The sequence below is a fragment of the Pipistrellus kuhlii genome, unplaced genomic scaffold, assembly GCF_014108245.1.
Source record: "Pipistrellus kuhlii isolate mPipKuh1 unplaced genomic scaffold, mPipKuh1.p scaffold_m20_p_2, whole genome shotgun sequence".
Lineage (NCBI taxonomy): Eukaryota > Metazoa > Chordata > Mammalia > Chiroptera > Vespertilionidae > Pipistrellus > Pipistrellus kuhlii.
This window is the reverse complement of record NW_023425515.1, coordinates 47,675,674-47,697,982: the sequence shown is the minus strand read 5'-3', so window position 1 is coordinate 47,697,982 and position 22,309 is coordinate 47,675,674. Positions and strand designations below refer to the sequence as shown.

Genomic DNA, 22,309 nt, shown 5'->3' with positions numbered 1-22,309 from the left:
CCTTAGGCCACATCCCGCCCACGAATCTAGTGCTGCCCTTGTCCAGGCCCCAAGAGGCTGCCCCCCGTCCCAGATCCTTTGCTTTGGGTCTGCTTCAGGGCAGGCCCCAGCAGCCTCACCAGGCCTGGGGGGCCAGTATCCAGCACAGCTGATGGGGGGCCGCCTCTGTTGGTAGAGGGTGCAGAAGGAGGGCTGGTCATTCCAGCGGCAACACCAGTCCTGCGACTCCAGTTCTTGCTCTGTGGAGAAGAGCAGTGCTTGTGGGGGGTGTGTGGGGAGTGGGACATGGGAGACCTGCAGAACCAGCTGGAAGGTTTGTGGGGCAGGATGATACGTGTGGCAAGGGCATGTTTTGGGAATCGGGCATACCTCACTCAGTTCAGATCCCACCCTACCCAATGGACTCTTTGTTGTCTCCCTTGCAAGCTTATTGCAGCTGGGCTCCCAGATGGGTCAGTACAAGGTCAAATATAAAGAACCTCCTTTCTTGAAAGGTGGGGTGCTGAGTCCACTATTCTAAAAATAAAAATAAAAAATGCTGGGAGTGGGAGGGTGTGGCTGATGGTCTGGGACTATGGCAGCTGCTTGGAATTCAGGGAAGAGGGAGAGGACACACGTTACCTGTTTTCCTCCCCCAAGCCCCCCACTACACTTGTGTTGGGAGCCATCAGAGTTGAGACAAGCAACTCCGTCTTAAGGAAATAGAATTAAGTTCCTTCTAGCAGAAGTTATGCGGTGCCCTGAGGGTTTGGCCAGAAGATAAGATTAACCTGCCGCTTAACATCCTTGCAACTTCCCCTTCCTGATCCTCCCCCATAGATAGCCCAGCCTTGGAATGTTATACCTTGGAATGTTACACCGCCCTGGCAGTTAGCCAATCCTGTGTTGCCAGATACCTTACCACCTTGCCACTCAGTGCCTAAACCAATTATACACTGCCAAAGGCCCCTCTGCACAGGCAACCCTGCCCCCCTTTGTTTCTGCTGTATATATACAGCCATTTCAAAAAATAAATTCGAGGCTTGATCAGAACCTTGTCTTGCCTCCGTTCTTCTGAGTTCCTTGTTTGTTTCATTCTCTTAGGTGGTTCCTGCGTACCCCTGTTGTTGCCCTGTGGGCCGGGACACACTTGAGCTCTCTAGTTCCTTGGAAGAGTGATTGAGATGATGCCATGCCTCCCCCGAGACAGCTTGTTAATGTGGGTCCAGAGGAACAGGGTTAGACTAGGACTTCTCCCCTTCCCTAGAAAGATGTCTCCGCTCTGGGCTGGGGCTAAGGAGCCAAGTGGAGGTGATCAAGAGGCCCTCAATCATACACCCCTGAGATGTCAGCTGGAAGTGACGTTGGGAGCTGCCTAAGGTTACAAGATGAGGAAATTGAGGGCCGGAGAGGGGAAGGAGCTGGAAGGGAATAGGGACAAAAAGGCTTCGATCCATGAGTCCCACTGCTTGGTACGGAGCCCAGGGCTGGTCTCTGATGGGGAAGAGCATAGAACCCCAGAGGAAGTGGGGTTGAGATCTCCGTGGACACACATACCAAACTGCCAAGGGCTCTGCACTCTCCAGCCTCGCAGAAGCTCTCCCCACGTCCCGTAGCTGCAGCACACGCCCCCACGCCAGGAAGTGAAGCTGCACAGATGCCTGCTGCCGAGGCCCCACCAGCCTGCAAACAAGTCCAGGGACACTCAGGCCTGATTCCTGGGGCGGGGGCAGGATTGGGGTGCGGTGTTTTGGGGGGAGGGAGGGGCTGAGGATGCCTTGAAAGGGACAGGTTAGGGGGAACTGGAGAGATGGTGGGTGGGCTTGTGGGACAATGGAGATACCCCAAGGGACAGGAAGGAGGAGTCACCTATGTGGGTGGGCCGGAATCGTAAGTCCCATACTCCCTGCTGCCAGGAGCAAGGGCAGGAGATGTGGTTCCAGTCCCAGCTGGGCCATTGAGACTGTCTCAACCACTGCAGGCACCTGAGACGGTAGTTGGGTCTTTCTTCTTTATGCAGCTGATAGACCTGCAGCCCCCGAAGGCCTGGAGGAGCAAAGGAAGAAGGGGTTATCTGAGGGCCTGGGGCCACAGGTTCTGCTTTACTCGTAGCTTTAGGGAACATCAAGACTCAGAAATGTACCCTCTGTATGCCACTTGTCCCCGCTAGACAGCTCTTCTATGAATGAGTCCCAACTCAGATTGGCAGCAATTCCATCCCACAAAGACCCCTTTGATGTGACCTCCAAAAGCCCTCAAAGCTTGGATCTTAGTGTGAAACCTTGGGACAAGGGCTAGGCAAGAAGGCCTCACCTACACCCAACTCAGAGCCAAACCCTGACCCCCAGCTTCTGTTCACTCTACCCTTCTGTCTGTCACTCTAAGCTCCAGCACCTTCCAATCTCCTCAAACCCGAAATCAGTTCTTCTATATCCACCTTATATCTAAGTGCATGATGCTACCACCAACTAGCCATCTACTCAGACGCTTGCTTTCATCCTTCACCCCAGCTCTCCCACCAGACATGTCAGTGGCCCAAGCAGCCAGGTCAGAGGTCTATGCTCAGAAGCCAGCTGGGAAGCCACAGAGAAGTTGGCATGTGACGCTGGGACCTGCTCCATTACTACAAGGCTGAAGAAGCATCCTCAGTGCCCAGACACCATTCTAGGAATGTTGAAGTGAGTGGGAGTAGAGATCCTATTGGGGGGTTGAACTTTAAATAGACCTTCAATTAATTTTAAGTTACATATTGCCCATCCCAGCTGCCATGAGTGAGAAGGGGTGCACCAGAGTCCAATCCTATAGAATAAAAGGCTAATATGCAAATTAACTCAAAGGGGCAGTTGCTATGATGTGCACTGATCACCAGGGGGCAGCTCCTGCATTGAGTGTCTGCCCCCTGGTGATCCTATAGGGGGAGTGCCGCTCAGCCAGAAGCAGGGTTCACAGCTGGTGAGCGCAGCAGTGATGGTGGTAGCCTCTTCTGCATCTGTGGCAGTGCTAAGGAGGTCTGAGCATTCCCTAGGGAGAGTGGGCCTAAGCTGGCATTCAGACATCCCCCGAGGACTCCCGGACTGCTAGAGGGCACAGGTCGGGCTGAAGTACACCCCTCCATGCATGAATTTCATGCACCAGGCCTCTATTAAGATATAATAGGACATTTAATTTGACTCTGTTCCCCCACAAAAGAAGTAATTGTCAAGAAAACTACAATTTGTTAAGGTTTTGAGAAGGATAATCATTATTTATGATTATCTGTTTGTGTATCTTATCCACAACGACCTGGTATCAAGGGAAACATATCAAATACTCTCCCTCTAAATTCTATCTATCTATCTATCTATCTATCTATCTATCTATCTATCTCTATTGTATTGCACACACACACACACACACAGCCCCTCCCCCACACACCCCCAGGTCCAAGTCGAAACATCTAGACTAGGGGTGTCGAACTCAATCAGAGAAGGGGCCAAAATCTAAAATCCAGCCTAAATCGCGGGCCGAATGGTTTACTGAACAGTCATAAACTGTCATTGTGATGGAAACGCAGCGGAGTGCAGTGATGACAGCGCAGCGCAGTGCGGGCCACATTGCAAGGCCTGGCGGGACGGATTTGGCCCGCGGGCCTTGTGTTTGACACATGTGATCTAGACAGAAGATCCTAATGACTGGGCAGCATTCTCCACAAGGTGGCACCCATGATTTGACTTAGCTTCTGTTTACCAAAAGTTCCTGCCACAGAACAAATAGAACTGAATTCATGCTTCACAATTTTCATGGGACTGATTTCAAATGCTGTAATGACCTTTGTTCAATCACATTTTGGAAAAGATCATTTCTTTGCTATTGGGGCTCCCCAACAGTACACTGACTCATGGAGGAGGCCCCATAGGCTTCTTCCTGACACTGAAGAACCCGCCTTCTTGCCAGAGTGACAGCCTTTGAGAGCAAACTTAGTCAGGCTTTTCCCTTTTATTTCACATCCCTGCTTCTTAGCAGAGTGTCCAGCATGTAGCAGGTGCTCAGTAAATAATGACCAAATGAATGTCAGACCTCTGGAACTCCCCTTGGTGGATTCCTTTAAGGGATCTTCTCTGAATTCACATTCCCTTTCAGGAACAGGACCCTTGGAGTATTGTCCTAACTACCCATTCATATTCCTATACCTGGCCACACCCCTATTCTCAATTCCAGGATCTGGGCCCCCCCACAGAGAGCTCTTTGGTTTGGCTCATCCCAGGAGGAGACAGAGCCGCCAGGAAGACTGCCCTGTGTGAGAGCACAGAAGGTTCCGGCTGCTCGCTGGGCAGTGTCACGTCCCTATTGCATCTGTGGGAGGTCAGTTTGTGCTGGGACTTCCTTCAGGATGACGGAGATAGATGCTAGAGTACTGCCCCTCTACTACTGTCACGGCCCACAAAGTGGAGGACAAAAGAGGATTTAAGTCCAGCCCAAGTGTGATTAGGCAAACGCTTTTACCTGAGTTGGAATTCAGGAATTGGTCCGGACGATACTTCTGCCACACTGGCTGAGATGTCAGCGGACTGTTTTCATGATACCCATCTCCACTGCGCGCAAAGGAAAGAATGGAAGGCCTCTGTCACACTCAGGGTCTTTCCTCTCAGCCAGCAAGTTATTCATCCAGCCAGTCAGGCACTCACTCAATCCAGTTAGTCTTTACTTATCAGCCGGCCAGCCAGCCGGCCAGCCAGAATCACTGACTCCCACCACTAAGCAGGAAAGGGGGAGAGGTGGGTGGGGAGACTAATCTATTCCACATCTGATCCATAAGGGCCAGACACTGGTCATGAGGCTTGTGTGAAGACAACAGAGTCCACGCCTCCTTCTGGAGTGAGGGATTGGTGGGGACAGCATGTTGGGATGGGTAAGAGCCAGTCTCTGAAGTTAGACAGGCATGAATTCAGCTCCTGACTCCAGCACTTAGCAGCTTGGTAACCAGGGGCAAGTTTCTTAACCTATTTTATTCTGTTTTCACATCCAAGTAAAAGAGACTACATAGCAACTATCTCCTAGCATTGTGAGGATGAAATGTAGTAAACATTTGTAAAGCTCTCAGAACTGAGTGAGGACTTGACGTGATGGGTGAAACCCAGCCCCACCCCTGTGATGGGGTTCAAAGCCCTGCTCCAGGAAGGAGGAAAACCCTGGACCAGTGCCTGCGGCCTCCTGGGTGCATGCCTCAGAGCAGACTCCTGAGGTTTCATCCTCTGACACAGGATGGGTGACACACACAGGTGTGACACCTGGGGTAGGGGTGGGCAGGCAAACTCCGGATGGTGTGAAATTCCTAGGTAGTTAGATAATTCCAATCCTTTCCCCTTCACCACAAATGAAAGCAGTGTAATTACAGGGGCACCCTATAAGACAAAATCATTTGCAGTAATTTGCAGTAACAAATGACAAGTGACCTTCGTGATGATGACACACACCAGGAAATACCAGGGTCCAGAACTGTTGTTCAGAGACTGAGCCATCTTCACACATAGGAACCAGCGTCACCCTCCTCAGCCCCATCCCTCTGCTCTCCCATAAGCTGCTGGTGGCCCTGGGTGAGGGGTGAGGCCCCAACCCAGGAGCACCGGAAGTCAGGAAGGCAGATTTCAACCTCAGATGTCTGAATTCAAATTCCTGCTTTGCCACTTCCCAGCTCTATGACTTTGGGCAATTACTTAACTATTTGTACCTCAATTTCCTTATCTGTAAAATGGGAAATAAATAGTATCTCTTTCATGGGTTTGTTGTAATAATGAAATGAAATAATGCATATTAAGTAGTTAGTATAGTAAATATTGGCCATTATGATGATGCTATTTGAGAAGTCAAGAGGGGTCAGCTAATGTGAGTGGAAATCAGAGAAGTCAAAGCTCTGGGAATGATTACAATACACAGGTTCTTGTGGAGAAAAGAGAATGGCAATGAATAGGGATCTCTGAATGTGAGTCAGGAAGAAATAGCATCTTTTAATGGGACCAGTGTGAGTCAGAGCATCGGCAAGGAGGACTCAGCAGGGTCCTGGGGTGGGGAATGTGTGAAAACATCACTCTGTTAGATAATCCCAATCCTTTCGTCTTCACCATTCTGCACCACTTCCTGTCACCTGCTCAGAGCTGACAACCCGTCCCGTCCTACCTGGAGAAGCCCATGAGGACCCAGTTGCCTGGGTGCTGGGTCACATCCCACTGCATCCCACCATTTTGGTAGAGAAACAGGGCGAAGGATCTGGTCCCATCTGTGGAGAGGATGACCTGGTAGGTGTTGGTCTGGGGGTTGGATGGAGACAAACATGGAGATGCCTGTGAGAAATCTGGAGTGTCCTCCCTGATGTCCCATCTTTCATCCCACACCCCTGCCTCGATGCACACGGTCTCTTTTCCTGGCTTACATGGAGAAAAGGCATGGGCTTAACACGCTGACAAGTTTGGCAGTGTGTAGGGCACCTTTCACCCGTGGTGTCAAGCACCTAGCATGGTAGATTTGCCTTCTTTCTGATTTCTTTCCAGGGAGGGTGATAAAAGGCTCTGGGTTAGGAACCAGTTGGAAGACAGTTTGTATAAGAAAGAATCAGAAACCCGAGAGGTTAGCCAAGACACCAGAGAGCTGGAAGAAGCCTATTCTAGGTTCCTTGGGGATATTTAAGGACATTGTCCACATGTCTCCTCAACAGGAACAGCGGGGACAACCACAGGTGAGATGGCAGGTTCTCTAAAGGCGAGTGCCAAGCACTGTGCTTGTACAAAGCAGGTAACCAGTGAACTTGTTGAACCAACGAAGAGACACGTGACTTTAGGACAGCCACAAAGGAGGACTTCTGACTGCTGGAGCTGTGAGTTCCCAGAGGGAAGACCAGGGAGACTGTGTGGTGTGCCCATTTCCCTTGGAAGGCATTACAGTGAGAGCCAGCATTTGACGTTAGGAAAACCTCAGTTCCAGGCCAGAAATTGTCATTTGCTCGCGAGGTGACCTTGAGCAAGTGGCTTCACCTCTCTAACCATCATCTTTCTCATCTCTAAAATGTGAATAATATTATCAGGTTGAACCATATAAAATTGCCAATAGCCAGCCATTTGATTTACAGAAATTCCGTTTCCTAAACTTCAACCTCCTAATACCCAGTGCTCTGGGCTGCTGAGGTCGTGAACGTAAGGGGTTGGGGCCGCCTGGTGCATGGTGAGTGCTCAGCATCGGGGTGGGGGCAGGAGTGCTGTAATCAGCAATCTGGCCTGGAGATTGGGTTTTAGAGGTCAGAGAGGGTATTAGAAGGTTGGCCCCTGCCTAGGATTCTAGGAAGTCCGACTTCGAGGTGGTTCGCAGAGAGCTGTCCATGGGTCACTCACCCCGAAGGTCCACTGGGCAGGATAGGCAGGGGCATTGACCCATGTGACTTTTAGGGTCCACTTGGCTTTGTAGTTCCAGGTGTTTGTAAATTTTTCAATCCAAGACTCCACCTGCTGGACTATCAGTGGTTTGTTGTCATTGTAAAGAGTCTCGTATTCCTAGGAAAGGAAGGCAGTTAAGGACAAGGAAATGAGGGCCCCATCTCAACACCCTTGAGGGACCCTACTTTCTGCATGGTAATCCTGATCACTTTAGTCTACCCACATCTGACATCCTTCCCTCTCCCAGGCCTACATTTTCAGTCTGTTCCTTGGATCTGAAGATTAATTCAAATTCAGTAGCAGGGAGGCCTAGGGTGTGTGGAGTGGAGAGTCAAGGCCCAAAAACCCGTCTTCTGGACTTGAACTCATGTATCTCTTAGCACAAAATGGCTTTGCATGAATTCAAGCAAATGGCTTGGACAGCAAGGCCACCTCTGCCCATTTGAACTTCCCCATGCCCCACCAAGACTCCTTGAGGACAGGCATGTGTTTCTTCATCTTTTGACCTTCTATAGCACCTTGTCCCTGGCAGGGGCACAGTCCCCATTTGCCTGCAGGAGCTTTCATTATGTGCTCCCACTGACTGGAATCATTAACCCAATCCAGCAGCACACACAGAGGTCCAACTTGACTCAGGCTTATTAGGAAAGACCCCCTACAACCTTATCCTGAACTAAAACTCTGGATTGCCAACCCCCGTCCCTGTCACCTGCAAGTCTTCTCATGGTTGTGTCAGGGTGTTCCTGAGTTTATGTAATAGTCCTAATGTGCCTCCTCCCAAGCTCATATTTAAGCACCACTCCCTGTCCACACTGAGCCTGGCTCTGGCAGCAGTAACACATGCACCTTCCCACACTGCCCTTTGTCTCCCCTTCTTGGTTTCTGGAGGATCCTGAATGCCAGACTTTGAAAGGCCCACCTTGTAAAATATGGTCCCCTGGTGGCTGGAGAAATCAGCATCATCCCAGAATGGAGCCACCACAGCCAGATGGTCCCTGCCTGAGAAGCCTCCAGGAGGAGGGTGGGGGTAGGAGAAAATCTGGTACTCTGACTCCGGGAAAATGATCTGACCGTTATCTGTGAACTGAGCACAAAGGTTCTTTCGGTTAACATTCAGAGCAGCCTTGGGACCCCCAAATGCCTCTCTGGGTAGAGCTTTAGAGATGTCAATAACCTCTGGAAGGTCATGCCATCCATCTCTCTGCCAGCCGGAGAGAGAGCCCCTTTACTTAATTCTCACACAAATAGTCTACCCGCAGGACATTCTTCTAGTCCTAAATCCTTCCTAAGGTGTAAGTTTTGTCTTGCTTAGCATCAGGCCCTGTCTATGGGCTAGCCTGTCACAGAGCAGACCCCTGTAGGTAAATCCCTGAGGTTCCATCCTGAAGCTGGTACCACATCAGATGGGGCTAAAAGGACCGAAACCCTCACCCATCACTGAGTCGCACACTGTGTCCTGACTCAGCCCCCCTCACTGAGAGCCCCAGGGGCCATGACTGTCTTTCCAACTCTCCTCCAGGACTCATGGGTACCTGGACCAGGGAACCGAGAAATAATTACAGAAAATGTAAAATGCCTTCATTGTTTCCCAAGTAGAGCTTCCTGTTCATATAAATGGCCTTGTAGAAACAGAAGAAAGCTCACTGGTCCCTGGGATCTCATTACTGAGATAGACACTTTAGTTTATGTGGGAAGGCGAGCCTTGTCTAGATTCATGTCTACCTTGGCTAACACTCTGATAGTAAAGATTGTGAACGCAAACTAAGCCAGAGGCAGGAACACAGTAGGAGCCCAACAGTGTTGCTTTCATTCTCCCTTCTTTTCCATCAGGATCTCAGTCACAGTCACTGGGCCATCGCGGAGCCCTGGAGAGGGAAGTGGGGCCTTGGGAACACAGGTCACAGAGCCTGCCATTTGGGCTGCAGCCTGGGACTCACGTAGAGGAAATTTCGGAGAGTGGAGCCAAAAGGGAAGCCAATCTGGGGCTTGAAGAGCGGCGAGGTGAAGTCCACCTTCCTCTTCACAAACTCCTGGTCTTGAGCATGTGGCCCATAGGGGAAGAGGGGAACACCTGGGCCAAAACAAAGAAGAGCAGGAAGTTCTCACGGACTGACTGGGATCCCCAGAGAATCCCCCCAGATGATCCTCTACCCTGTTCTTGGTTCCCTAACTGGGAGCCATCAAATCCTCCCCTCTCCCCCTTCCCACTTGCGTTTAACCCACCTCTTCATTTTACCACTTTAATTCATACTGTCATCCTTCCCCAGTTTGGAAAAACCAGGTCCTGCTGTCAGCATACCAGCACATTATTCTGCATTTGTTATGGCATTTAAAATTCTTTTAAGGGTGAAAAGACAAAACTCCTCCGAGGCAGTGAAGAGGAGTAATTGAAAGACCATTTCATAGAATGAGACTTGTTTCCTAAGATGGCATTTCTCTAGATAAACTTGAAGACCCCCTAGAATTTATCCTAGAACTCCTTAGAGGTTCTTGGGTAGTTTGAGAAACTTTGTCCTAAACATTTCTCAAATGGATCTCCTTCTTTCCATACTCACTCAGTCTTGCTTGGAATACACAGCAGTCGCTACACTGCTCTCCTGGCCTCCTGCAAATTCATCCCCCATCCCAGCCAACATCCATAAATGCAAATCTAGCCACCTCCTCCCTGGTTCCTGTTATATACAAGCTTCCCTTATATCACAGCTTCACCTCTCAACACTCTTCGTCTTACTTCCAGCAATCCCAAATGTTTTGGGGATCTCTTCCCCTTGCTATATTTAGACTACTTCTCACATCTACATCTTTATTCCAACATCTTCCTGCTGGCTTGGAGTATTTCTTCTTCCCCAGTTCCTATTAATTCTTTCTAGAAACCACCTCTTCACCTTAAAATGTCCCCCTAACCCCCTCCCCTTCACCCCTGACACATAAACATTCTTAGGGGCCTTTCATTGAGTCTGCCTAATACCCTGGGATTATTCCTCAATTGCACCTACTGAGACAGCATATTTGTCTCTTGCTGAACAGCACCTTGATCATTTTTGTCTTCACTACCTACCACAGTGCCATGTACAATGCCAACCCTCGGCATCCAACTCTGATGCTGTCTCATTGTCCCTCATGAGGCCCTTCTGATGTGAAAGAGCAGTCTGTGAGCAAGCAGGCTGAGACTAAGCATTCAGTTACATCACCATTTAAAGGAGATATGGAGAATAGCTCACCTTCCCATGGCCCAGAAGGGGCAGTGGAGATGTCCACAGAAATAACCACAAAGGCTCTTATTGGTATATCCAGTCCATCTGCCACAACTACAAGCTCCACATCTAGCTCAATCCTCTGCATCCCAGGTGGAAAGGTTCCAGATCTACGGGGCATAACTCACCTTTCTCAGGCTTCACAGGGATTGGGGCAGTTGTTGGGTGTGTGCTGGGAGTTGAGATTGTAAGGTTCTGGACAGTTGTTGAGAGTAGTGGTGTTGCTGTGCTTCTCATACTGTCTGTCACCAGTGAAGTTGTGATTGCTCCTGGAATGAAGGAAGAGAAGACGGGAGTGGGTCTTACAGTTAGACAGTAGCAGAGACAAAAAAAAAAAAGACACAGACTTTAGGAGCTGGAAGAAACAACTAGAAACTATCTTATCTTTCTTCTGGTCATACCCAAACCTCTCTCTGCAGATAAGCAGTTGTCTTTAGGGCAGAGGGAATTGTCACCCACCACACCCTCAATTACCTTACCCTTTGTGGATCTGACCTCAATCCTAGACTGGTAATGTTAACTCACCATTCTCTCTCAAGTGCTCCTCTAGGCCACATTGAGCCAATGCAGCCACTGTAAGAGAGAGAGACACTTAAGTCTCCACCTACCTGATGTCTCAGTCTTCACAGTGGAACTCAAGAATGCTGTGGATGGTGGGAAAGTACTAGTACCAGATGAAGGTGTGGGACGACCTGGGAATATGGTGGTGGAGCTCCAGGTGACTGCAGGGTCAGGAGCTGATTGAGAGAATGAAGAATTACTGGTTGAAGTATAGGAGCTCAATATGGTCTGAATTTTGTGCACATTACCAGAAGAAATAGAATCAGAGAAAGCAGAGCCTATCGATGGCTGTGGTACAGGCAAGGTACTCTTAGAATACTTAGGTGCTGAAGAAGTATCAGGAGTGATCTTGATGGAAGGGTAGGTTATATAGATGGAGATGAAAAAATGTGTATGGAAAAGAAAATATCAGTGTGGATCCAGCTACACTGTCACAACTATTTGTAGAACTCATATATGTTTGTCTTGTAGTAGGGTTGGTAGTAGAGGCTACCCTTTAATTATTGCAAGATGCTCAGTGGTGGGTGTGCCTGACTTGCTTACTGAGGCTGTTGGACGTGCATGATATTTCTCAGGGAGTTACTAACAGACACAACCGTGGGAATGAGCTATGTAGTCGAGATTTCTTGAATGACTGAGCTTGAGAGTGTTGCCAGAGCTTCTCCACCAGTGGACGCTATGGTGAAAGTAGAAAGAGAGGTGGCAGGAGTAGAAGGTGCAGTTATAGACAGTGACATAAACTCTGATTTTCCTACAGTGGTTTCTGCTCAGGGAGGTATTATCATAATTCTGATGTCAGAAGAGTATGGCTGACACAGGAAGAAACAGAAGTGATATTTCACTTAAAGGAGATGCTTCTCAAAAAGAAATACTGCAGGGTTGTGCCCAATTGGTAAGAATAAGAAAAGTGATAATTGCTATACTAAGGCAGGTTGACGAGAGTCTGGTAAAGTCAGAGCTCTCTGTCTTCTGGTTCTGAAGAAGGTTGATGTTTCCTGGATAGAGGTGCTGGAATACAGTGCTGTTGGTTGTCTATTTAAGTTGTAACAAACACAAATGAGGTGAGTGAAATAGAAGCTGTAGAAATAAAGAGAAATGTTCTTATTGTCAATACAGTGAAGTATGCTGAGATTGGTGCTGGCATCATTTTTTTTCAAGATGAGAAAATGGGCATAACAATAGAATGAGTTTCACCGGTTGTCTCAAAAGAATGAGATGTATTTTGAGGTAAAGATGATGTAAGAATATTTCTACTACTTGAAGGTAAAGGGGTTCAAATGCTCATTTCGAGGAAGTCGTTGTTTTCGGGTTGTTTGGTGGTTTCACTGATCGCAGAGAGGTAGCGTGTAGAGATGCTGATGTTTCCTAGGTTGGGGTGCTCCAAAAGGAGACTGTTACTAGGACACCTACTTCAGTTGAGGGTGGGGATACTTAGGTGACATCAGTAGAAGTTGCACTTACAGAAACTGAGATGTCCAAAGTAGTTCTCACAGTGCTATCTGGCGAGCTTGGAGCTGGCGCGGTTCCTGAGGTTGTCAGAGCTGTGCTGCTGACACTACAATGGGATGAAGTTGTTGTCTCACCTGAATGGGATGTCGTCTGAGGAACAGCTGAAGTCAAAATAATGCCACTTGGAGAAGATGAAGGAGTTGATGTGCTCATTTCTGTGATGGTGCTGGCTGCGGGTTGTTTGGTGGACAAAGTGCTCTCAGTGTTGTCAGCCTGTGGAGATGCTGATGTTTCCAAAGTTGAGGTGCTCAAAGAGGGTGATGTTGTTGGCACACCTTTAACAGTTGTCTGTGGCGATTGTGAGGTGACTTCAGTAGAAGTTGTAGTTCCAGTGGCTGCCATGTCCTTGGTTGTTCCCACAGTGGTTTCTGGCGAGCTTGGGGCTGGCGAGGTTCCTGATGTTGTCAGAGGTGTGCTGCTGACACTAGCATGGGATGAAGTTGTTGTCTCACCTGAATGGGATGTCGTCTGAGGAACAGCTGAAGTCAAAATAGATGCAGCAGTTGATGTGCTCATTTCTGTGATGGTGCTGGCTGCTGGTTGTTTGGTGGAGACAGTGCTCTCAGTGTTGTCAGCCTGTGGAGATGTTGATGTTTCCTGAGTTGAGGTGGTCAAAGAGGGAGATGTTGTTGGCACACCTTCAACAGTTGTCTGTGGCGATTGTGAGGTGACTTCAGTAGAAGTTGTAGTTCCAGTGGCTGCCATGTCCTTCGTTGTTCCCACAGTGGTTTCTGGCGAGCTTGGGGCTGGCGAGGTTCCTGAGGTTGTCAGAGGTGTGCTGCTGACACTAGCATGGGATGAAGTTGTTGTCTCACTTGAATGGGATGTCGTCTGAGGAACAGCTGAAGTCAAAATAGATGCAGCAGTTGATGTGCTCATTTCTGTGATGGTGCTGGCTGCTGGTTGTTTGGTGGAGACAGTGCTCTCAGTGTTGTCAGCGTGTGGAGATGCTGATGTTTCCTGAGTTGAGGTGCTCAAAGAGGGAGATGTTGTTGGCACACCTTCAACAGTTGTCTGTGGTGATTGTGAGGTGACTTCAGTAGAAGTTGTAGTTCCAGTGGCTGCCATGTCCTTCGTTGTTCCCACAGTGGTTTCTGGCGAGCTTGGGGCTGGCGAGGTTCCTGAGGTTGTCAGAGGTGTGCTGCTGACACTAGCATGGGATGAAGTTGTTGTCTCACCTGAATGGGATGTCGTCTGAGGAACAGCTGAAGTCAAAATAGATGAAGCAGTTGATGTGCTCATTTCTGTGATGGTGCTGGCTGCTGGTTGTTTGGTGGAGACAGTGCTCTCAGTGTTGTCAGCCTGTGGAGATGCTGATGTTTCCTGAGTTGAGGTGCTCAAAGAGGGAGATGTTGTTGGCACACCTTCAACAGTTGTCTGTGGAGATTGTGAGGTGACTTCAGTAGAAGCTGTAGTTCCAGTGGCTGCCATGTCCTTCGTTGTTCCCACAGTGGTTTCTGGCGAGCTCGGGGCTGGCGAGGTTCCTGAGGTTGTCAGAGGTGTGCTGCTGACACTAGCATGGGATGAAGTTGTTGTCTCACCTGAATGGGATGTTGTCTGAGGAACAGCTGAAGTCAAAATAGATGAAGCAGTTGATGTGCTCATTTCTGTGATGGTGCTGGCTGCTGGTTGTTTGGTGGAGACAGTGCTCTCAGTGTTGTCAGCCTGTGGAGATGCTGATGTTTCCTGAGTTGAGGTGCTCAAAGAGGGAGATGTTGTTGGCACACCTTCAACAGTTGTCTGTGGCGATTGTGAGGTGACTTCAGTAGAAGCTGTAGTTCCAGTGGCTGCCATGTCCTTCGTTGTTCCCACAGTGGTTTCTGGCGAGCTTGGGGCTGGCGAGGTTCCTGAGGTTGTCAGAGGTGTGCTGCTGACACTAGCATGGGATGAAGTTGTTGTCTCACCTGAATGGGATGTGGTCTGAGGAACAGCTGAAGTCAAAATAGATGAAGCAGTTGATGTGCTCATTTCTGTGATGGTGCTGGCTTCTGGTTGTTTGGTGGAGACAGTGCTCTCAGTGTTGTCAGCCTGTGGAGATGCTGATGTTTCCTGAGTTGAGGTGCTCAAGGAGGGAGATGTTGTTGGCCCACCTTCAACAGTTGTCTGTGGCGATTGTGAGGTGACTTCAGTAGAAGTTGTAGTTCCAGTGGCTGCCATGTCCTTCGTTGTTCCCACAGTGGTTTCTGGCGAGCTTGGGGCTGGCGAGGTTCCTGAGGTTGTCAGAGGTGTGCTGCTGACACTAGCATGGGATGAAGTTGTTGTCTCACCTGAATGGGATGTCGTCTGAGGAACAGCTGAAGTCAAAATAGATGAAGCAGTTGATGTGCTCATTTCTGTGATGGTGCTGGCTTCTGGTTGTTTGGTGGAGACAGTGCTCTCAGTGTTGTCAGCCTGTGGAGATGCTGATGTTTCCTGAGTTGAGGTGCTCAAAGAGGGAGATGTTGTTGGCACACCTTCAACAGTTGTCTGTGGCGATTGTGAGGTGACTTCAGTAGAAGTTGTAGTTCCAGTGGCTGCCATGTCCTTGGTTGTTCCCACAGTGGTTTCTGGCGAGCTTGGGGCTGGCGAGGTTCCTGAGGTTGTCAGAGGTGTGCTGCTGACACTAGCATGGGATGAAGTTGTTGTCTCACCTGAATGGGATGTCGTCTGAGGAACAGCTGAAGTCAAAATAGATGAAGCAGTTGATGTGCTCATTTCTGTGATGGTGCTGGCTGCTGGTTGTTTGGTGGAGACAGTGCTCTCAGTGTTGTCAGCGTGTGGAGATGCTGATGTTTCCTGAGTTGAGGTGCTCAAGGAGGGAGATGTTGTTGGCACTCCTTCAACAGTTGTCTGTGGCGATTGTGAGGTGACTTCAGTAGAAGTTGTAGTTCCAGTGGCTGCCATGTCCTTCGTTGTTCCCACAGTGGTTTCTGGCGAGCTTGGTGCTGGCGAGGTTCCTGAGGTTGTCAGAGGTGTGCTGCTGACACTAGCATGGGATGAAGTTGTTGTCTCACCTGAATGGGATGTCGTCTGAGGAACAGCTGAAGTCAAAATAGATGAAGCAGTTGATGTGCTCATTTCTGTGATGGTGCTGGCTGCTGGTTGTTTGGTGGAGACAGTGCTCTCAGTGTTGTCAGCGTGTGGAGATGCTGATGTTTCCTGAGTTGAGGTGCTCAAAGAGGGAGATGTTGTTGGCCCACCTTCAAGAGTTGTCTGTGGCGATTGTGAGGTGACTTCAGTAGAAGTTGTAGTTCCAGTGGCTGCCATGTCCTTGGTTGTTCCCACAGTGGTTTCTGGCGAGCTTGGGGCTGGCGAGGTTCCTGAGGTTGTCAGAGGTGTGCTGCTGACACTAGCATGGGATGAAGTTGTTGTCTCACCTGAATGGGATGTCGTCTGAGGAACAGCTGAAGTCAAAATAGATGAAGCAGTTGATGTGCTCATTTCTGTGATGGTGCTGGCTGCTGGTTGTTTGGTGGAGACAGTGCTCTCAGTGTTGTCAGCCTGTGGAGATGCTGATGTTTCCTGAGTTGAGGTGCTCAAAGAGGGAGATGTTGTTGGCACACCTTCAACAGTTGTCTGTGGCGATTGTGAGGTGACTTCAGTAGAAGTTGTAGTTCCAGTGGCTGCCATGTCCTTGGTTGTTCCCACAGTGGTTTCTGGCGAGCTTGGGGCTGGCGAGGTTCCTGAGGTTGTCAGAGGTGTGCTGCTGACACTAGCATGGGATGAAGTTGTTGTCTCACCTGAATGGGATGTGGTCTGAGGAACAGCTGAAGTCAAAATAGATGAAGCAGTTGATGTGCTCATTTCTGTGATGGTGCTGGCTTCTGGTTGTTTGGTGGAGACAGTGCTCTCAGTGTTGTCAGCCTGTGGAGATGCTGATGTTTCCTGAGTTGAGGTGCTCAAAGAGGGAGATGTTGTTGGCACTACCTTCAACAGTTGTCTGTGGCGATTGTGAGGTGACTTCAGTAGAAGTTGTAGTTCCAGTGGCTGCCATGTCCTTGGTTGTTCCCACAGTGGTTTCTGGCGAGCTTGGGGCTGGCGAGGTTCCTGAGGTTGTCAGAGGTGTGCTGCTGACACTAGCATGGGATGAAGTTGTTGTCTCACCTGAATGGGATGTCGTCTGAGGAACAGCTGAAGTCAAAATAGATGCAGCAGTTGATGTGCTCATTTCTGTGATGGTGCTGGCTTCTGGTTGTTTGGTGGAGACAGTGCTCTCAGTGTTGTCAGCCTGTGGAGATGCTGATGTTTCCTGAGTTGAGGTGCTCAAGGAGGGAGATGTTGTTGGCCCACCTTCAACAGTTGTCTGTGGCGATTGTGAGGTGACTTCAGTAGAAGTTGTAGTTCCAGTGGCTGCCATGTCCTTCGTTGTTCCCACAGTGGTTTCTGGCGAGCTTGGGGCTGGCGAGGTTCCTGAGGTTGTCAGAGGTGTGCTGCTGACACTAGCATGGGATGAAGTTGTTGTCTCACCTGAATGGGATGTCGTCTGAGGAACAGCTGAAGTCAAAATAGATGAAGCAGTTGATGTGCTCATTTCTGTGATGGTGCTGGCTTCTGGTTGTTTGGTGGAGACAGTGCTCTCAGTGTTGTCAGCCTGTGGAGATGCTGATGTTTCCTGAGTTGAGGTGCTCAAAGAGGGAGATGTTGTTGGCACTACCTTCAACAGTTGTCTGTGGCGATTGTGAGGTGACTTCAGTAGAAGTTGTAGTTCCAGTGGCTGCCATGTCCTTCGTTGTTCCCACAGTGGTTTCTGGCGAGCTTGGGGCTGGCGAGGTTCCTGAGGTTGTCAGAGGTGTGCTGCTGACACTAGCATGGGATGAAGTTGTTGTCTCACCTGAATGGGATGTCGTCTGAGGAACAGCTGAAGTCAAAATAGATGAAGCAGTTGATGTGCTCATTTCTGTGATGGTGCTGGCTTCTGGTTGTTTGGTGGAGACAGTGCTCTCAGTGTTGTCAGCCTGTGGAGATGCTGATGTTTCCTGAGTTGAGGTGCTCAAAGAGGGAGATGTTGTTGGCACTCCTTCAACAGTTGTCTGTGGCGATTGTGAGGTGACTTCAGTAGAAGTTGTAGTTCCAGTGGCTGCCATGTCCTTGGTTGTTCCCACAGTGGTTTCTGGCGAGCTTGGGGCTGGCGAGGTTCCTGAGGTTGTCAGAGGTGTGCTGCTGACACTAGCATGGGATGAAGTTGTTGTCTCACCTGAATGGGATGTGGTCTGAGGAACAGCTGAAGTCAAAATAGATGAAGCAGTTGATGTGCTCATTTCTGTGATGGTGCTGGCTTCTGGTTGTTTGGTGGAGACAGTGCTCTCAGTGTTGTCAGCCTGTGGAGATGCTGATGTTTCCTGAGTTGAGGTGCTCAAGGAGGGAGATGTTGTTGGCCCACCTTCAACAGTTGTCTGTGGCGATTGTGAGGTGACTTCAGTAGAAGTTGTAGTTCCAGTGGCTGCCATGTCCTTCGTTGTTCCCACAGTGGTTTCTGGCGAGCTTGGGGCTGGGGAGGTTCCTGAGGTTGTCAGAGGTGTGCTGCTGACACTAGCATGGGATGAAGTTGTTGTCTCACCTGAATGGGATGTCGTCTGAGGAACAGCTGAAGTCAAAATAGATGAAGCAGTTGATGTGCTCATTTCTGTGATGGTGCTGGCTTCTGGTTGTTTGGTGGAGACAGTGCTCTCAGTGTTGTCAGCCTGTGCAGATGCTGATGTTTCCTGAGTTGAGGTGCTCAAAGAGGGAGATGTTGTTGGCACTCCTTCAACAGTTGTCTGTGGCGATTGTGAGGTGACTTCAGTAGAAGTTGTAGTTCCAGTGGCTGCCATGTCCTTCGTTGTTCCCACAGTGGTTTCTGGCGAGCTTGGGGCTGGCGAGGTTCCTGAGGTTGTCAGAGGTGTGCTGCTGACACTAGCATGGGATGAAGTTGTTGTCTCACCTGAATGGGATGTCGTCTGAGGAACAGCTGAAGTCAAAATAGATGAAGCAGTTGATGTGCTCATTTCTGTGATGGTGCTGGCTTCTGGTTGTTTGGTGGAGACAGTGCTCTCAGTGTTGTCAGCCTGTGGAGATGCTGATGTTTCCTGAGTTGAGGTGCTCAAAGAGGGAGATGTTGTTGGCACTACTTCAACAGTTGTCTGTGGCGATTGTGAGGTGACTTCAGTAGAAGTTGTAGTTCCAGTGGCTGCCATGTCCTTCGTTGTTCCCACAGTGGTTTCTGGCGAGCTTGGGGCTGGCGAGGTTCCTGAGGTTGTCAGAGGTGTGCTGCTGACACTAGCATGGGATGAAGTTGTTGTCTCACCTGAATGGGATGTCGTCTGAGGAACAGCTGAAGTCAAAATAGATGAAGCAGTTGATGTGCTCATTTCTGTGATGGTGCTGGCTTCTGGTTGTTTGGTGGAGACAGTGCTCTCAGTGTTGTCAGCCTGTGGAGATGCTGATGTTTCCTGAGTTGAGGTGCTCAAAGAGGGAGATGTTGTTGGCACTCCTTCAACAGTTGTCTGTGGCGATTGTGAGGTGACTTCAGTAGAAGTTGTAGTTCCAGTGGCTGCCATGTCCTTCGTTGTTCCCACAGTGGTTTCTGGCGAGCTTGGGGCTGGTGAGGTTCCTGAGGTTGTCAGAGGTGTGCTGCTGACACTAGCATGGGATGAAGTTGTTGTCTCACCTGAATGGGATGTCGTCTGAGGAACAGCTGAAGTCAAAATAGATGAAGCAGTTGATGTGCTCATTTCTGTGATGGTGCTGGCTTCTGGTTGTTTGGTGGAGACAGTGCTCTCAGTGTTGTCAGCCTGTGGAGATGCTGATGTTTCCTGAGTTGAGGTGCTCAAGGAGGGAGATGTTGTTGGCACTCCTTCAACAGTTGTCTGTGGCGATTGTGAGGTGACTTCAGTAGAAGTTGTAGTTCCAGTGGCTGCCATGTCCTTCGTTGTTCCCACAGTGGTTTCTGGCGAGCTTGGGGCTGGCGAGGTTCCTGAGGTTGTCAGAGGTGTGCTGCTGACACTAGCATGGGATGAAGTTGTTGTCTCACCTGAATGGGATGTTGTCTGAGGAACAGCTGAAGTCAAAATAGATGAAGCAGTTGATGTGCTCATTTCTGTGATGGTGCTGGCTTCTGGTTGTTTGGTGGAGACAGTGCTCTCAGTGTTGTCAGCCTGTGGAGATGCTGATGTTTCCTGAGTTGAGGTGCTCAAAGAGGGAGATGTTGTTGGCACTCCTTCAACAGTTGTCTGTGGCGATTGTGAGGTGACTTCAGTAGAAGTTGTAGTTCCAGTGGCTGCCATGTCCTTCGTTGTTCCCACAGTGGTTTCTGGCGAGCTTGGGGCTGGCGAGGTTCCTGAGGTTGTCAGAGGTGTGCTGCTGACACTAGCATGGGATGAAGTTGTTGTCTCACCTGAATGGGATGTGGTCTGAGGAACAGCTGAAGTCAAAATAGATGAAGCAGTTGATGTGCTCATTTCTGTGATGGTGCTGGCTTCTGGTTGTTTGGTGGAGACAGTGCTCTCAGTGTTGTCAGCCTGTGGAGATGCTGATGTTTCCTGAGTTGAGGTGCTCAAAGAGGGAGATGTTGTTGGCACTCCTTCAACAGTTGTCTGTGGCGATTGTGAGGTGACTTCAGTAGAAGTTGTAGTTCCAGTGGCTGCCATGTCCTTCGTTGTTCCCACAGTGGTTTCTGGCGAGCTTGGGGCTGGCGAGGTTCCTGAGGTTGTCAGAGGTGTGCTGCTGACACTAGCATGGGATGAAGTTGTTGTCTCACCTGAATGGGATGTCGTCTGAGGAACAGCTGAAGTCAAAATAGATGAAGCAGTTGATGTGCTTATTTCTGTGATGGTGCTGGCTTCTGGTTGTTTGGTGGAGACAGTGCTCTCAGTGTTGTCAGCCTGTGGAGATGCTGATGTTTCCTGAGTTGAGGTGCTCAAAGAGGGAGATGTTGTTGGCACTACCTTCAACAGTTGTCTGTGGCGATTGTGAGGTGACTTCAGTAGAAGTTGTAGTTCCAGTGGCTGCCATGTCCTTCGTTGTTCCCACAGTGGTTTCTGGCGAGCTTGGGGCTGGCGAGGTTCCTGAGGTTGTCAGAGGTGTGCTGCTGACACTAGCATGGGATGAAGTTGTTGTCTCACCTGAATGGGATGTCGTCTGAGGAACAGCTGAAGTCAAAATAGATGAAGCAGTTGATGTGCTCATTTCTGTGATGGTGCTGGCTTCTGGTTGTTTGGTGGAGACAGTGCTCTCAGTGTTGTCAGCCTGTGGAGATGCTGATGTTTCCTGAGTTGAGGTGCTCAAGTAGGGAGATGTTGTTGGCCCACCTTCAACAGTTGTCTGTGGCGATTGTGAGGTGACTTCAGTAGAAGTTGTAGTTCCAGTGGCTGCCATGTCCTTCGTTGTTCCCACAGTGGTTTCTGGCGAGCTTGGGGCTGGCGAGGTTCCTGAGGTTGTCAGAGGTGTGCTGCTGACACTAGCATGGGATGAAGTTGTTGTCTCACCTGAATGGGATGTCGTCTGAGGAACAGCTGAAGTCAAAATAGATGAAGCAGTTGATGTGCTCATTTCTGTGATGGTGCTGGCTTCTGGTTGTTTGGTGGAGACAGTGCTCTCAGTGTTGTCAGCGTGTGGAGATGCTGATGTTTCCTGAGTTGAGGTGCTCAAAGAGGGAGATGTTGTTGGCACACCTTCAAGAGTTGTCTGTGGCGATTGTGAGGTGACTTCAGTAGAAGTTGTAGTTCCAGTGGCTGCCATGTCCTTCGTTGTTCCCACAGTGGTTTCTGGCGAGCTTGGTGCTGGCGAGGTTCCTGAGGTTGTCAGAGGTGTGCTGCTGACACTAGCATGGGATGAAGTTGTTGTCTCACCTGAATGGGATGTGGTCTGAGGAACAGCTGAAGTCAAAATAGATGAAGCAGTTGATGTGCTCATTTCTGTGATGGTGCTGGCTTCTGGTTGTTTGGTGGAGACAGTGCTCTCAGTGTTGTCAGCCTGTGGAGATGCTGATGTTTCCTGAGTTGAGGTGCTCAAGTAGGGAGATGTTGTTGGCCCACCTTCAACAGTTGTCTGTGGCGATTGTGAGGTGACTTCAGTAGAAGTTGTAGTTCCAGTGGCTGCCATGTCCTTCGTTGTTCCCACAGTGGTTTCTGGCGAGCTTGGGGCTGGCGAGGTTCCTGAGGTTGTCAGAGGTGTGCTGCTGACACTAGCATGGGATGAAGTTGTTGTCTCACCTGAATGGGATGTCGTCTGAGGAACAGCTGAAGTCAAAATAGATGAAGCAGTTGATGTGCTCATTTCTGTGATGGTGCTGGCTGCTGGTTGTTTGGTGGAGACAGTGCTCTCAGTGTTGTCAGCCTGTGGAGATGCTGATGTTTCCTGAGTTGAGGTGCTCAAAGAGGGAGATGTTGTTGGCACTCCTTCAACAGTTGTCTGTGGCGATTGTGAGGTGACTTCAGTAGAAGTTGTAGTTCCAGTGGCTGCCATGTCCTTCGTTGTTCCCACAGTGGTTTCTGGCGAGCTTGGGGCTGGTGAGGTTCCTGAGGTTGTCAGAGGTGTGCTGCTGACACTAGCATGGGATGAAGTTGTTGTCTCACCTGAATGGGATGTGGTCTGAGGAACAGCTGAAGTCAAAATAGATGAAGCAGTTGATGTGCTCATTTCTGTGATGGT

General features: G+C 49.5%; 1 protein-coding gene across 2 annotated transcripts in view; it reads right to left on the bottom strand.

Moving 5' to 3' along the window:
- Positions 1 to 22,309, bottom strand: part of MUC4 (mucin 4, cell surface associated) — a 63,101-nt gene that overhangs the window by 15,769 nt on the left and 25,023 nt on the right. For both annotated transcript variants that reach the window (XM_045583889.1, XM_045583888.1), the window contains exons 2-11: positions 11,242 to 11,370; positions 10,762 to 10,902; positions 9,317 to 9,450; positions 8,299 to 8,463; positions 7,338 to 7,496; positions 6,133 to 6,263; positions 4,462 to 4,550; positions 1,849 to 2,025; positions 1,537 to 1,662; positions 120 to 239 (exon numbers count right to left, since the gene is read on the bottom strand). In XM_045583889.1, coding sequence (XP_045439845.1) covers positions 120 to 239; positions 1,537 to 1,662; positions 1,849 to 2,025; positions 4,462 to 4,550; positions 6,133 to 6,263; positions 7,338 to 7,496; positions 8,299 to 8,463; positions 9,317 to 9,450; positions 10,762 to 10,902; positions 11,242 to 11,370 — 1,371 coding nt within the window. The remainder of the gene's footprint in view (positions 1 to 119; positions 240 to 1,536; positions 1,663 to 1,848; positions 2,026 to 4,461; positions 4,551 to 6,132; positions 6,264 to 7,337; positions 7,497 to 8,298; positions 8,464 to 9,316; positions 9,451 to 10,761; positions 10,903 to 11,241; positions 11,371 to 22,309) is intronic.